The 13,794-nt window shown below is 34.8% G+C and overlaps 1 protein-coding gene across 1 annotated transcript; it reads left to right on the forward strand.

The window, feature by feature from the left end:
* Positions 1 to 9,854: 9,854 nt before the first annotated feature.
* Positions 9,855 to 13,503, forward strand: LOC18436350 (heavy metal-associated isoprenylated plant protein 30). The gene is made up of 3 exons (XM_006846372.4): positions 9,855 to 10,552; positions 10,767 to 10,842; positions 12,940 to 13,503. The coding sequence occupies exons 1-3, from the start codon at positions 10,439 to 10,441 to the stop codon at positions 13,254 to 13,256; spliced, it is 507 nt and encodes a 168-aa protein (XP_006846435.1). The 5' UTR covers positions 9,855 to 10,438; the 3' UTR covers positions 13,257 to 13,503.
* Positions 13,504 to 13,794: the final 291 nt, after the last annotated feature.

Here is a 13,794-nt window from a genome sequence, read left to right on the forward strand (position 1 = left end):
CTACAGGTTATGTGTTTACACTTGCCGGAGCTCCAATAAGTTGGAAGTCGATGCTACAAACTACAATTGCATTATCTATGACTGAAGCAGAATACAAAGCTATTACTGAGGCAGTGAAATAAGCCATTTGGCTTAGAGGGCTTGTAAGCGATTTAGGCTTATGACATGATGAAACTATTATTTGTTGTGATAGTTAGAGTGCAATACATTTGGCGAAGAACCAAGTATATCATGCAAGGACGAAGCATATTGATGTCAGATATCTTTTTTTTCGTGAGATCATAGCTGCAGGTGATATCTTATTACAAATGATTGACAATAAGAAGAATGTTGTAGATATTTTGACAAAGCTGGTTCCATTACAGAAGTTCAAGCTATGCTTGGACTTGACTAATGTGTTGCCAAGGTAAGGGCCTATGGGGGCGTGTGTGGAACAGACGATCGATAGAAATCTCTTTTATAATTCAAACTAAGGTGGAGATCTGTTGATATTTATTTTGAATTCTTGAATCCCTAATTTTAAGGGATTGGTTTCCTTTAATTTATGTTTCTTATTTATTTGAGTAGAGCTTATTATTTAAGATCTAAGTTTATGGATAAATCATACTTAAATTAGGATGATGCCTTAAGTCCACAAGCAGATAGAGATAAAGTTAAGTTTCCTAACTTTATGAGAAGAAATAGAGCCCCACGTACCACCTCTTTGGGGTTTGATTTTTCTATATAATGGGTTATTTAGAGAGAGAAAAAGATAAAAAAAAATAGATATAAAATTTTAGGAGTTTTTTGTAGAGAGAGAAAATTGTAGAGAAGAAGGCTTTGTGGGAGATTGAATATCTGGTTCTCTCAAGTAAGTTGCTTTGTAATTTTCTTTTTTTGATTTAGTGAAAGACATTGATCGTCTTTGCCTATGGATTTAGTCACATTTATGACGAACCACGTAAATCATGATGTTCTTTTTTTGTTATTTATTTTCTTGTTTTATTTTTGTTGCTTGTTGCTTGTTTTTGTTGATTATTTTTTCTCGTACTTTATTTTCCAAAAATCAACCCGTCGGGTTTAGAGCTTTCACACACAACTTACAAGGCAAAATAATAGATCAACAAACTGATAAAAACTCATCACATTATATCTCCATTGCATCAACAATGCAATATGACCATGGGAAGCCAATCAGAGCTATTGGGTTCCCGATTTATGGCATTGGGTCTTATTTGAAATGTGCCATTGAGTGACATGCGCTGACATATCACAAAATCAAGCAAATTCATCATCTAGGAAGTGGAAAGCCAAGCATATGCTGAGACACACTTAAAACATAAGTATGGTTTCTATAAGGTTGCAACCTTAAACAATCCAATTAAGGTGCACCTCCAAATTTTATTATAACATGTAATTTTGGTATAAAACATTCTTAGGATTATCTAAAAACTATTTTCATATCTATTTATGAAATTCTAAAGTTACAAAATAGTTAAAATCAAGTAGATCTATAAAGATATGAAAATCTTGAAAATGGACAGTCTAGATAATGCGCTGCAAGATACATTATTCTTAGGACTCAAAATCCTTCCCTTTTTTTTTTTTTTTTTTTAATATTCATGCATGTCAATGTTAAGATGATAATTAGATGGTTTTTTAGCGTTAAAAAAAACTTTTCTAATGGATTTTTGAGGTGCATACTTAATTATACAATTTAAAGTTGCAACCTTATATGAACTTTTTCTTTAAAACATTGAAGGATTTATAGAGACCTAAAGATCAAACCAAGTGGAAAAATTATGGGAGAAAGCTCTCAAAACACAACCGCTTTAATTGAGTTCACAATTCGGTTCATAAAATTTTGACATAGTCTCATCTTATAAGACCATCAATTCAAAGGATAAAAAATAAGATCTAATTGACTGATATGATCATAAAAATCTCAGAGAAATCTCAACCAAAATTATTTCAAAATTCAGTGAAGAAAGCTCATGAAAACTATGTTAGCATATGCATGGATGAAGCCTTTAAGTATATGGATCAAAAGAGATCAATGAAGATTCAAAGGATGAAAGCTCTAATCATCAAAGGTTGAAGAGATGTTGTAATTGAGAATTTACAGAAAGGAGAAACTTAATAGATCAATGAAAATGGAAGAGAGTTGACTCAATTATTGAAGCCTTGAAGACTACATCATTTATGGCTTGAATATGAACTTTAAATCATTATTAATGGAATATAGTTTAAGACCTTCAACGGAGCTTTCTCTCATCTTAACTTAAAAGAAGGATTTTTAGAGAGAGAAAAGAAGAGGGAGACTTGCTTTGGACGTGTTATAAAATGGGAGAAGAGAGAGAAACGTGCGTACCACTTTTGGAGGGAAAAAGTGTAAAGTGAACTCATATGAGAAATGAGGGATCACTAGGTATTTATAAGGTTCTAACCCTCAAGTGTAGAGATGCTTCTAGATGAATGAATCTTGGTCATCTATGTCATTTAATAATGGCTACAAAGAGAGGCTTGATCCCAGCCCACCATCTACCATCATACCATCAAGATACGAGGTATGGATTTCAACAACTTTGTCCTCATTTAATTCACTCCAATTTCTCTTTTTATTAAAATACCCATACTCTTTGCATTTAATAAAACTAAAACCAAAATGGAGGGTCTACTGTTATTGTAAGTCATCAAATATTTAAGCAAAAACTAAATCTCAAAAGTTTCCTCCATTTTAAAAGAGCATGTGGGACTAATGAAATCTTGGCATATAAGCTAAGTGATTACTTGCACATTTAACTTGTACCAATAGGGTTGGGCTTGTAGTTACAAACCCTATACCCCTTCTAGTATCCTCAACATATGCGTACAAACCCTTTACTTTAAGCATTAAACATGTGCTAAAATAAAATTTTCAAAAACTAAATATTTCACAAAATACCATAAGTCATTGTCTTTCAGTTAAATCATCAAACTACATAAAGACATGGGGATCCCTTGAGGGGTTAATGTCACCCCCATGTTATCTCCACAGGGAGTGGCTATGGGACCCCCCAAACCAACACGTGGACACCCATTTGCCATTTGGGTGTCTCGTGAGGCTTGCGGGACTATCCTTCTTTGTCATTACGTCAAAATAATTTTGAAAATCAAATTTTTTTTTGCCTAGAATTATCCATAAACTTTTTAAAAAATCGATAAAAATCATTTTAATAATTTTCCATCAAACGAAATCATTTTTCTATTGTTTAAAAATATTTACAAGGTAAATTAGGATCATTGAAATTGAATTACAAAACAAAGCACCTTCGATATGACCTAACAGGCTCATGACCAACAATGTATAATCAACGACTCATGATCTCAGCTTGTCAAAGTCAATCCAATGTGTTACTCTAAATCCCCAAATATAAGTGGAATTCAAGTGCACCTTTAGGGGACATGCACAGACATGGGGCACACGTTCCTCTTTTGATAGATGTACATTGCTCTAACCAGTAGATATCTGGAAGAGCAGCTTCCTATGCATTGTGAATTTATATGCACATGCTACGCGAAGGTTCTTAGAGTCAGAGATTTAGACCAATGTCCTCTATTGGCCCTAACCTTCCCATATGGGTTTTTTAGTCGTTGAGCTCATACGTAAATCGTACTGCCCTGGCCCATCACTTAGTGATGAGGCACAAATATAAGATCCTGACTAGGAGGTAACCTTCAACCCTCTTGATACCTCCCATGCATATAAATCCTTTTCATGACTTATTGGAGTTTCATGACTCTTGGTCCTAACGCACCTATATGCTAGAGTCATGTCTCTCGTTTTACTCCCATGATGTTAAGAGTCATTAAAAATGTCAGAATTTAAGGCCTTGAAAGAACATGATTCCAACAATATTGGTCTTTTCTTCATTGATTTGAGCTAATTTCTAGGTATATCTTGGGGCATTTAGCACTATCTTCGGGCTCAATTTTGGGTTGGTATGTGTCCATCTTACCTCGCTTTGATCATGGTCTTTTATTAGGTACTCTATAATAGCTTTGTGCGTAACAGACTATAGTGCCGAAGCCTTTATTTATAGGGTCCTCAAATATAAAAAATGAGGATCTCGAAAGTATGCATCGGTTTGGGGGCCCTTCTACCATCCTCTACATTTCCTATTGTCCTTCAGCATGTATGTACCGCATTCTTGTGGAGTATACAACCGCATATATCAATGATGGATGGGTTGTACTTTTGCTGGGGACCGCCACTAACTCCATCTTTTAAGGACTTATGTGATGTTCTCATGCTCGAATTCCTGTCCTTCAGCTTCAAATGGGCCTTTTGGTATTGGGGTTTCTCTGTGGGTAAAAGATACACCCAAACAAGTTCTACTATCGACGATCCAATTGTGATAGAACATAGGATTATATGCAACCACCAATAATTCGTCTCCAATGAATCTAGATTCCGAACTCTTCAACTTCATTAGCTTCAATCTTAGATTCTCTTTGCCTTTTGTCTCTTGCATTAGGATCTTTCGAAGAATTTACCATTTTCCTATTAAGACAATACTTCTTTATATGACCGACTTTCCCACCAAACCAACATATTTCCTTATTATTAGACTCCCTTGTTTTTTATTAAAATTTTGAATTTCTTCTTGAATGATTTATTAATGAATCACCACGTTCATTCAAGTGACCCCTAGCCATAAGGGTTTTTATCTTTGATTCCACCGAACTACCCAAATATGCTTTATTTCAAAGTTCATTGGCAATGAAAGCACTATAAACCAAGCTTAAATCGAGGGAATTTTCTTTATTACAACTCAACGTAGTAACAAGGTTGTCATAGGATTCCAACAATCTTCAAAGTTACGTGAACGTCTTATCCTCATCCTCCACTTTTACTCCATTACTTTCAAGTTATCTAATAATCTCATTCAAATGTTCTAAAACTTTTGCACCCTCTTCACCTCTTTCATCTTCTTAGAGTAAAAAATTTTTAAAATAAATTTTGGTTTGTGAGTGATTTTGTCACAATAAAATTTTTTAAAAAGAAAATTTTCTTTGTGAGTGATTTTGTTTGATATATAAATTCTAATTTTTCTTATAAATCTTTTACTTTTTCTTCTACAGCAATATTTAACAACACTTCATTAGTTAAACATAAGCGATTAGTGACTTATGCCCTCCTATCATGTTTATCCCAATCATCATTGGATATATTTTCGATTTCTTTTCTTTTCTAAGTAATACCTTGTGTTGCCTTGATGTATCAATGAATCTTAAATTTTTAATTTTCAAATTTCAAAATCTTCTATGCCATTAAACTTTTCCACCTCAAACTTGTGAGTTATTATTTTCTCAAATACTGCGCAATTTCCTTGAGCTCTCATATCACTTGTCAGTAAAACATGATAACTCAAGTTGCTAGTTGATGTAGTGAGCTCCCAAAAACAACAATCCCAACACCGCAAAAAGCAATGTCCCAAAAACCAACATACATTCTTATTATTAGGCACCTTCAAGTTTCTTCCTTGAGCTCTGATACTACTTGATGGCTAATCAAGCTAACCCCAATCCCAACTTGATGTGGTGAATTCCTTAAAACAATAAACCCAACACCTCAAAAGTGACTTGCTTATCACTAACAAGTCGATTGCAAGAAAACCAAATGTTTTAAAATAATAATGTGCAACAGATTTGGGAAAAATATACAAGAACCAAACAACAAGTATAATGGGAATTCAATAAACTATAACACAAACGCAAAACAAAGACCACACAATAGGTTATATGGTTCACCCAAAATGGGTTATATCCATGAGCCATGGGCAAGGATACATTTACTATCAAGGAAGATATTACAAATTTTATAGGTCTCTTCAGTTAGGTCTTAATGGCTAAGAAAGCTGAAATCGACCTTTGCTAACCACAAAAACACCATCTATTAACCAAATTCTTAGATCTTGTTAACCAACTATGTCACTACAAAGAAATGCTAATAAATCTAGTCCAATGCAAGAGCACAATAATTCTAGAGTTCACCAATAGATGTGAAAAATCCCCCATCTCTCTTCCCCAAAACCTCTCTTGACTATGATCTTTTCTCTCTCGAAAACGACTTATGCAGTAATGTTGGTGGTGAAACGCCCTCAATTTGCTTTCTTCAATGACATATATAATATGGATAGTATCTTAGTGGCATAAAAATGCATACATACAAGGCGGAAAGAGCAAAAACCGGGTTTTCTACGCAAAATAAACTTTGAAAACGCATATGACAACGTAGATTGGCATGTTCTACATGAAATCTTAGGGGAGATGGGTTTTAGATATCTCATATCAACTTATTTCTCTATCTTTTTTCATAGAAAATCTTGTGATTATTTTAAAGCATCATAAGGCATTTGGCAGGGAGACCCTTATCCTCCATATTTGTACACTATTGCGGCTGAAAGTTTCAGTACTATGCTGAATTTTGTAGTAAGTGGAGGCCTTATTTCTAGAATTAATGTTGGTAGACAAACAATGTCTCATTTACAGTATGCAAATGATATTTTTATCCTTTACAACCCAGAAGAACAAGAGGTAAGGAATTTGTGGGTGTTTTTAAAGTGTATGAAATAGCCACAGGTCTCAAAGTAATTTTGGAAAAGACCAATCTGATTTGGATTGGATGTTCATAAAACTTGGTTGCTTCTTTGATAGAAATTCTTGGATGTAGGGTTGGTAAGTTTCTTTGCAAGTATTTGGGTATTCCTTTATATGGATGAAAATCGTTGGGTGGCTTTATGAGATTTCATAATTTAAAAGATTAAATAAAAAATTGGACCTATGGAAGTCTAAAGTATTGTCTTTTGGACGAAGATCTACTCTTATTAAGTCTACTTTGTCTAACCTGCCCATTTAATTTATGCCCATTTTCAGAATGCCGAAGCAAATGGTGAAGACTTTGAAAAACATCTTGAGATCTTTTTTATGGGACAATGTAGGAATAAGAAAAAAACTGAAACTTGTGAATTGGGAAAAAGTATGCACTTCTAATAGGGATGGGGTCCAGGAGTTAAAAAGCTCAAATTGATGAAAACTAGCCTATTGACTAAGAGGTTGTGGCACTTCTAAAATCAAAGCATGGTTAATGGGGAGAGGTATTAAAAGAGAAATATGGGATAGATGTGTTGACTGGCCTCATTAAAATACCAAGATCTAAGGCTGATTTTCCAAGTATTTGGAGAGGAATTGATGCGTGCCGATCACTATATCTTAGTAATTGTCAGAAAGTAGTTGGACAGTGAGATAAAACTTTGTTTTGGTTTGATAAGAGGTTGGGAGACCTTGTGCTTCGAGATTCTTTCCCTGAGGTCTTCTCCAAAGTTACCAATCCTTTGACCTCAGTAAAAGATCTCAGAGGGGCTAGTTTTCCTAACTCTTCAAGGAGTGTTGTTTGCAGATGTAGGAGAGTCATAGACTCTTTCATGAGTTGCAATTCTTATGAATTTGTTGCATACTTTCTTTTAAGTTCCCAATAAAGATGATCAATTGGTGTATGACCTCACAACTTCGGGGATTTTTTAAGTTAAGTTTATCGACTACAGTATGAGGAGACTTGAAGAGTAACTAATCATAGTTTAGCAAGAATATGGAATTTGGAGGTGCCGCTGAAGGTTCAGTTATTTTTGTGGGTAGCTTTTTAAACGATGTTGCCTGTTGTGGAAAACCTTGGTAAGAGAGGTTTCATAATTGTTAATGTTTGTAGGCTCTACTTGAGGGATAACGAAAGGACAAACCATATTCCTTTACAGTGTAGAGTTGATCCTCTCTCAATGAATGAGCCTTGGTGTGCTGAAAATTAGCACTGTGCTATGGAGAGCTTTATGGGTGAGCACTATTTGGAATATTTGAAAAGAGAAAAATAGAAAAACTTTTGAAGGGACACAATGTGAGATTGAAGTTTTGAAGTCCAATACTTTAGCAACAACAGCTGAATGGTTTTCAGCAAACAAGGATTGTAAGTTTATACCAAAATCACATATTTTTTAGAACCGATCCGAAGTTACTAAACTTAACAATGGCAGACAAGTTTGAAATGTTATTTAGATGCCTCATCATAAAAATTACTTAAAACTCCTTGATGGAAGCTCTATTGGAAACCCATGCCCAGCAGGGTGTGGAAGATCATAAGTAATTACAAATTCAACTATTCAGGGCAATGTGGACATACAATAGTGAACGAAGCTGAGGCAAGAGCTCTTTTGGAAGGTTTAGAGGTAATAAAGAATCTCAAGGGCCAAAATATGATTGAAGGTGATTCAAACAATGTCATTGCTTGGGCAAAAGGAGCACTAAAGCCATCTTGGAGATTATGCAGCATTTTTGACAAATTTTTTTTTTCATTTTAAGTGGTGGTTCTTTTTAGTTTTCTCATTGTCTTAAGGAGGCTAATATGGAAGTTAATGCTTTAGCAAAGGGTGGTGTGCACGAACACTCGTTAGTGGTTACATCATTTTCTTCTTGAACCTCCTTATAGTCGTTCATGGGTGAATAAAATTCATAATAACTGATTTCAAACGAAGACGTATGTAGTAATGTTTTTCCATAAATGTCATTTTTATAATTGACCAAAATACCTTCAACAAAGAAGAAAATGTCAAATGGGTCTTGTATCACCGTCCAGCAGTTCTCCACAAAGCCTTCCATCATCTATTGAAAAAAAAAAAGAAAAAACTGCCAACATCATTGGAAAATAAATTAAGTAAAATCATATAAATCTGTCCCACTCTTTTTTGTTCCCACTTGTGAATAGGGGTCCTTAAGAGCTCAAAGGCTTTTTTAACTTCGCAGGCGGCGTTAGGTCGAGGTAGAACGCAACGATCTTAGGTGTGTACATAGGTCCACAACGCCCACAATAATTCCATAAATTCGGGGAAATCGTTGCGTAGTTTTAGGATGCAACTTCAAGGGAAATATTTTTGTATTTTGTTAATGAAAAAGTTTATATAACGGTTAGGCTCCAAACAATCAATTTAGGGCACACCTCAAAAATTCATTAAGATAGGTTGTTTTGAAGCGAAAAAATCTTCAAATTGATCATCTCGACTTGAAGATGTATGCACATGAGAAAAAATGAATTTCAAGTCTTAAAAAAAGTGCATCTTGTAATGCATTTTCAAACCGTTAATTTTCGTGATTTTTAAGTGTTCATAGATTTGCTCGACCTATACTACTATTGAGGTTTTTAAATTTTATAATTGGAGACAAAAATAAATTTTCAAACCATCACAAACGTTTGTAGTATTGAAATCTTTCGATACTACTTGAAGATGTATCTTATTTTGATGTTTTAGAGCCTTGCCCTTATACAAACCACACCTTTTTGTTAATGATGCAAATTTGGACGAAACGAACGCAATTGAAAGGCAACCTAAACCCATGTTCAAGAGACTACGGCTGACAATGGGCCTGCTTGGCCCAGTCCTACCCGAAAAAAGTAGGGTGTAGGCCACCAAATGTTGCCCGATATCTTGGCTAGGGCCGGCCTCCGTTTTTTTCTTTTTTTCTTTTTATTTCTTCAATTCTTTCTTCATTTATGCCAGCCAGGCTCTGCCCTGCCTGGCCATACTTGGGCCAGGGCCAGTCCTAAAAAGACAAGGCTTGGGCCGGGGCCAGCCCGTGGCAATCCTTACAAGAGACCAATACATTGAAGGGGGGAAGATAAAAGATCCTTGTCTTAAAGGCACCCCATGTCCCTAGGGTTTTGTCCACAGTTGGCAAAGTGGGAAAACAAAACTTATTCTTAATCCAAAAGCAACTTTCCTTGCTAGAAAACGCGTATTTTGCAAGCCTGAACCCTTGAATAAGTTATTGGTTTTACATTATTTTTTGTTGGTCCCGTGGTCTATCTCCCACGTTTATTATACACTTTTGTGTATGTTATACTTAGATGTCCCCATTTTTAAAGGCTTGTGGTGGAGACTAACTGGAGATGCTAAAGCTAGTGTGGATGTACACAAAGGGATACTTTTAGGGCATAAATTTTATAGAAACCCTAGATTTTTCAACCTGATTATGCAAAGGAAAAAAATGAAAGTTTCCTTTGGAAATCGAATGCCCCAAAAAAGCCTCACCCCATAGCATTATGGAATCACTTTCCGGGTTGAGAGGGAAGGTACATATGTGATTTTAAAGATTAAGGAAAGATTTATAGAATATATTTTCTCTTTACAGTATTACCTATTATTCACTGTAGGGAATTGACCCACAAAACAAGCATTAATAATATTAGATACCATTCCCTAGCCTGTGTTTAATTATTGTGGAGGCTGACCCCTCTTGGAAAGATTGTAGGGAACATTGGAATAATTTGTGGATTATAGCTTCTAAGGAAGCGATTCCTTAAGAGGGAATAACTCCAGTTTCTTCTTCTTCTTCTTCTTCTAGTCCTTCTTGTTGCTCTCCTTTAAAGCCAGTAATGGCGACAGTTCTCGAGAGAACAATCAGTTCAGTTCGTTCGAGCATCGGAACTTCTCTCTCTGCCTACCATCGCTTTACGAGCATGCCGAAAGGGCGACCCCTCTCCTTGCAGGTTAGGTCTAAACCATGTAATTCTGGTTTCTCAATGTATGGCTCCATTGATGACCCTCCCCTTGGTTTCTTGTTTTATTAGTTGAGTCTTTATGAATGTATCATTAAGATTTAAATATGGGCTTTTCTCCTCGGTTTTCACCCGTTTTGAGTTGTATGCAAAGAGTAGGGGAAAGCATGTAAGGATTTCGATTTTTTTTGGTAAATTTCTTCAGATTGTGGAGCTTAAAGTGAGGATGTGCTGCACTGGGTGCGTCAAGGAGGTTAAGACTGCCTTAAGTAAGCTTAGAGGTAAGAGTAATGCATGACTGTGATAAACGAAATCCCTACTTAGTAATATGACTTTGATATATGCCAAAAGATATTGTACTCCCACAGGACTATACTATCCATTAACTCTCTCGGGCAAGATTAATTTTAGGACCTCATATTTTAGGAATGTAACCTCTTAAACCCCTAGATTAACACCAATATTTTTTCTAATTACACCCTCTATGCACTTGAAATAAAAGGAGGTCTCAAGATTGACTACAGACCATCGAATATTTAGAGGGTGAGAACTAATTGTTGGGAAACTCAAAAGTCCATCTTTTTCTTTTGATAAGCATAATCTATTGATTCTTAGGTGCTTCCCTAAATTTTCAATAGAAAAAATCCTCCTGTATAGGCCTTCTTACCGAGGAAGTTTTCAGAAGTACCCTACTTGAAGGAGAACTTAGGGAATGTCTCCTTATTAAAAAAACAAAAAGAATACCAAGATGTTAAAATATCGAGAGGCATACTTGAAATATATTGAGACTTCAATAAAAGTGCTCCTGTAGCTAGAAAAATATATGGAAGTTTATATCATCCAATACAAATGGCACTTTGGGTATTTGGGACGCTGCTGGAAAATACCAATAAGATAACACTGTTTTTGTTAGTATTCCCTAAGACCTCAATTTTTTTTTATTTTTTTTGGGGTAATTACATGTATTCCCTAAGACCTCAATTTTTTTTTATTTTTTTTGAGGTAATTACATGGGAAAAAGAGGCCCTACTTATTTTTTCAAACAGTTTAGGAGTTAGTTTTTAGAAGGTATTGGTGGATGAAAAAGAAACCACAACCTTGGTGACTAACGTGTGGGGGTGAGGACACTAAAACTACTCAATCTTTTATTTTATTTTATTGAGTAGTTCATAAAACTAAATATATTTACTTTTAGTTTGTGAGCAACAATACACCCTTGTTTTCACCGTGAAATAAGGGATTTTAGGGCAACCACTTATTTGGGCTTTCACCATGTTCGAATATATATATATATATATATATATATATATATATATATATATATATATAGTTTGTTTAGAGTTAACAACCTCTCAAAATACAAAGGTTAAAGCTAGAAAGGGTTGTGATGAGTATATTTGCCCTTATCTTTTAGTAAAAATTTCAACTTTATTTTTTTTTTGAGATGACAAAAGTATCTCTTGTCCTGTAGTGATATTTTCAAAATTGCCTTTACTTAATGATTAAGATATCACAAAAAAAAAATTTAAAAAAATAGACTACAAAATGAATAAATCCCAACTCTCTCTATTTTTAACCTTTATAATTTGAAGGGTTGTGAAGTTTAGATTATCATTCATATATATATATATATATATATATAATGGGTATAGTTTATAAGGGATTGTATACAATAAGACCATTTACAGTTATTTCAAGAAGGTTACAATTACTTAAAACCGGTGAAATATAATAGCTTGGGTGTCTCATAAAGTTCGAAAATTTTTAATGAACTTTGAGTTTGGTCAATAGAACAAATACAACCATCAAATTTCATATCTAATGATCAAATTAATTGTGACCACCTTATACCAAAGGTAAATGATATCATGGTATACTTTTTCGGTTTATATAAGGTGGCAACAATCGTGAAAAGAAATATATTCGATGAGTCTATATAAAAAGGAGAACACAAAAAAATAAGATCACAATCAATTTTCTGTAGGGAACTTTAGATCATCCCAGCCAGTCTATGTCAACAAGGGAGAGTGCGGTCCCAACATTGAGAGGAGAATTGGCATCCACAACTGTCCATCTGTGACATCCAATGACGGGGTCATATAACTTCATTGTTTTTATTGCATATGAACCGTTGTTGAAATACAAGAATAAAAAGTAAACGAAAAACTCCATGTGGTTGTAAAGAGCCAAAAAAAGAAACTTGAATGCACCCAAAAAAGAGAAAAAATTGATTGAGGAAAGCGAAACAAAACATTCATCGAGTTAAATTGTAGAACTGATATTTTTTTCTTGCCAAGTGATCTTCTAGTTCTTCTACAAATGATCTCTCTCTTTTTTTTTAAGAACTGATGTTCGATGTGTTTCGATGAGAAAAACAGGGGTGGATTCAGTGGATATAAATCTAGAGCTGGAGAAGGTGACAGTCACCGGTTATGTCGATCGCAATAAAGTGTTGAAGTATGTTAGGAGAAGTGGCAAAAGGGCCGAGTTCTGGCCAACCCCACATGAGCCCCTCTATTTCACCACTGCTTCTAACTACTATCAAGATGTGAATGCCTATAAGGAGACATACAATTACTGGAGGCATGGCTACAATGGAGATCGCCATGGCCAGGTCGTATCTGCTTATAGGCCTGATGATAAGGTGAGCACCATCTTTAGTGATGATAATGTTCATGCATGTTGTGTCATGTGAAACAAAGAGCAAATAAGAATGAGAAAGAGAGGAAGAACAAATGAAGGTTTAGGTAGAAAGGACTTAGTATTTAGGATGACACTGTGGTGTTTATGTATATATTTATGGTGATGGTGTTTTTAATTTGTATTAATGGCTGGGGTTTTGGATGTTTTGATGTTTGTGTTTTGGTGTGGAACCCTGATATTTTGATCAGTGGAGAGATTGCTTGTGTTTATGATGGAAGGGTAACAGAGTTTGGGTTGCATAGGAATTTGGGATAGCTTGGATAGCGTCATAACGGATGTTCGGTCTCTCTCTTTCTTCTATCTTGTGAAAAGAAATAAAGGAAATAACAATAATAATAAATAAAATAAAACTCAAAGAAACTGCTTTTCCATCCATTTTCATAACTAGACTCAAAACGAGAAGGATGTAGTTTGAATAAAGTTGCAACCATAAAAGAATAATGCATTATGCATAAATTTGGAACATTAAAAAATAGAAGTAAAGTGCACTTTCAAACTTTATCATGTGATGCAATTTTGTTGTCTGAAAT

This window comes from Amborella trichopoda, chromosome 9 (genome assembly GCF_054954075.1).
Source record: "Amborella trichopoda isolate Santa Cruz 75 chromosome 9, AtrichopodaSantaCruz75HAP2 v2.0, whole genome shotgun sequence".
Classification (NCBI taxonomy): domain Eukaryota; kingdom Viridiplantae; phylum Streptophyta; class Magnoliopsida; order Amborellales; family Amborellaceae; genus Amborella; species Amborella trichopoda.

What these genes read in the sequence shown, in the direction of transcription:
- LOC18436350 (XM_006846372.4), top strand. Translation starts at nt 10,439, where the DNA reads ATGGCGACAGTTCTCGAGAGAACAATCAGTTCAGTTCGTTCGAGCATC. An exon ending in GGCGACCCCTCTCCTTGCAG is followed by an intron (nt 10,553 to 10,766) that starts GTTAGGTCTAAA and finishes AAATTTCTTCAG; the next exon opens with ATTGTGGAGCTTAAAGTGAG. An exon ending in TGCCTTAAGTAAGCTTAGAG is followed by an intron (nt 10,843 to 12,939) that starts GTAAGAGTAATG and finishes TGAGAAAAACAG; the next exon opens with GGGTGGATTCAGTGGATATA.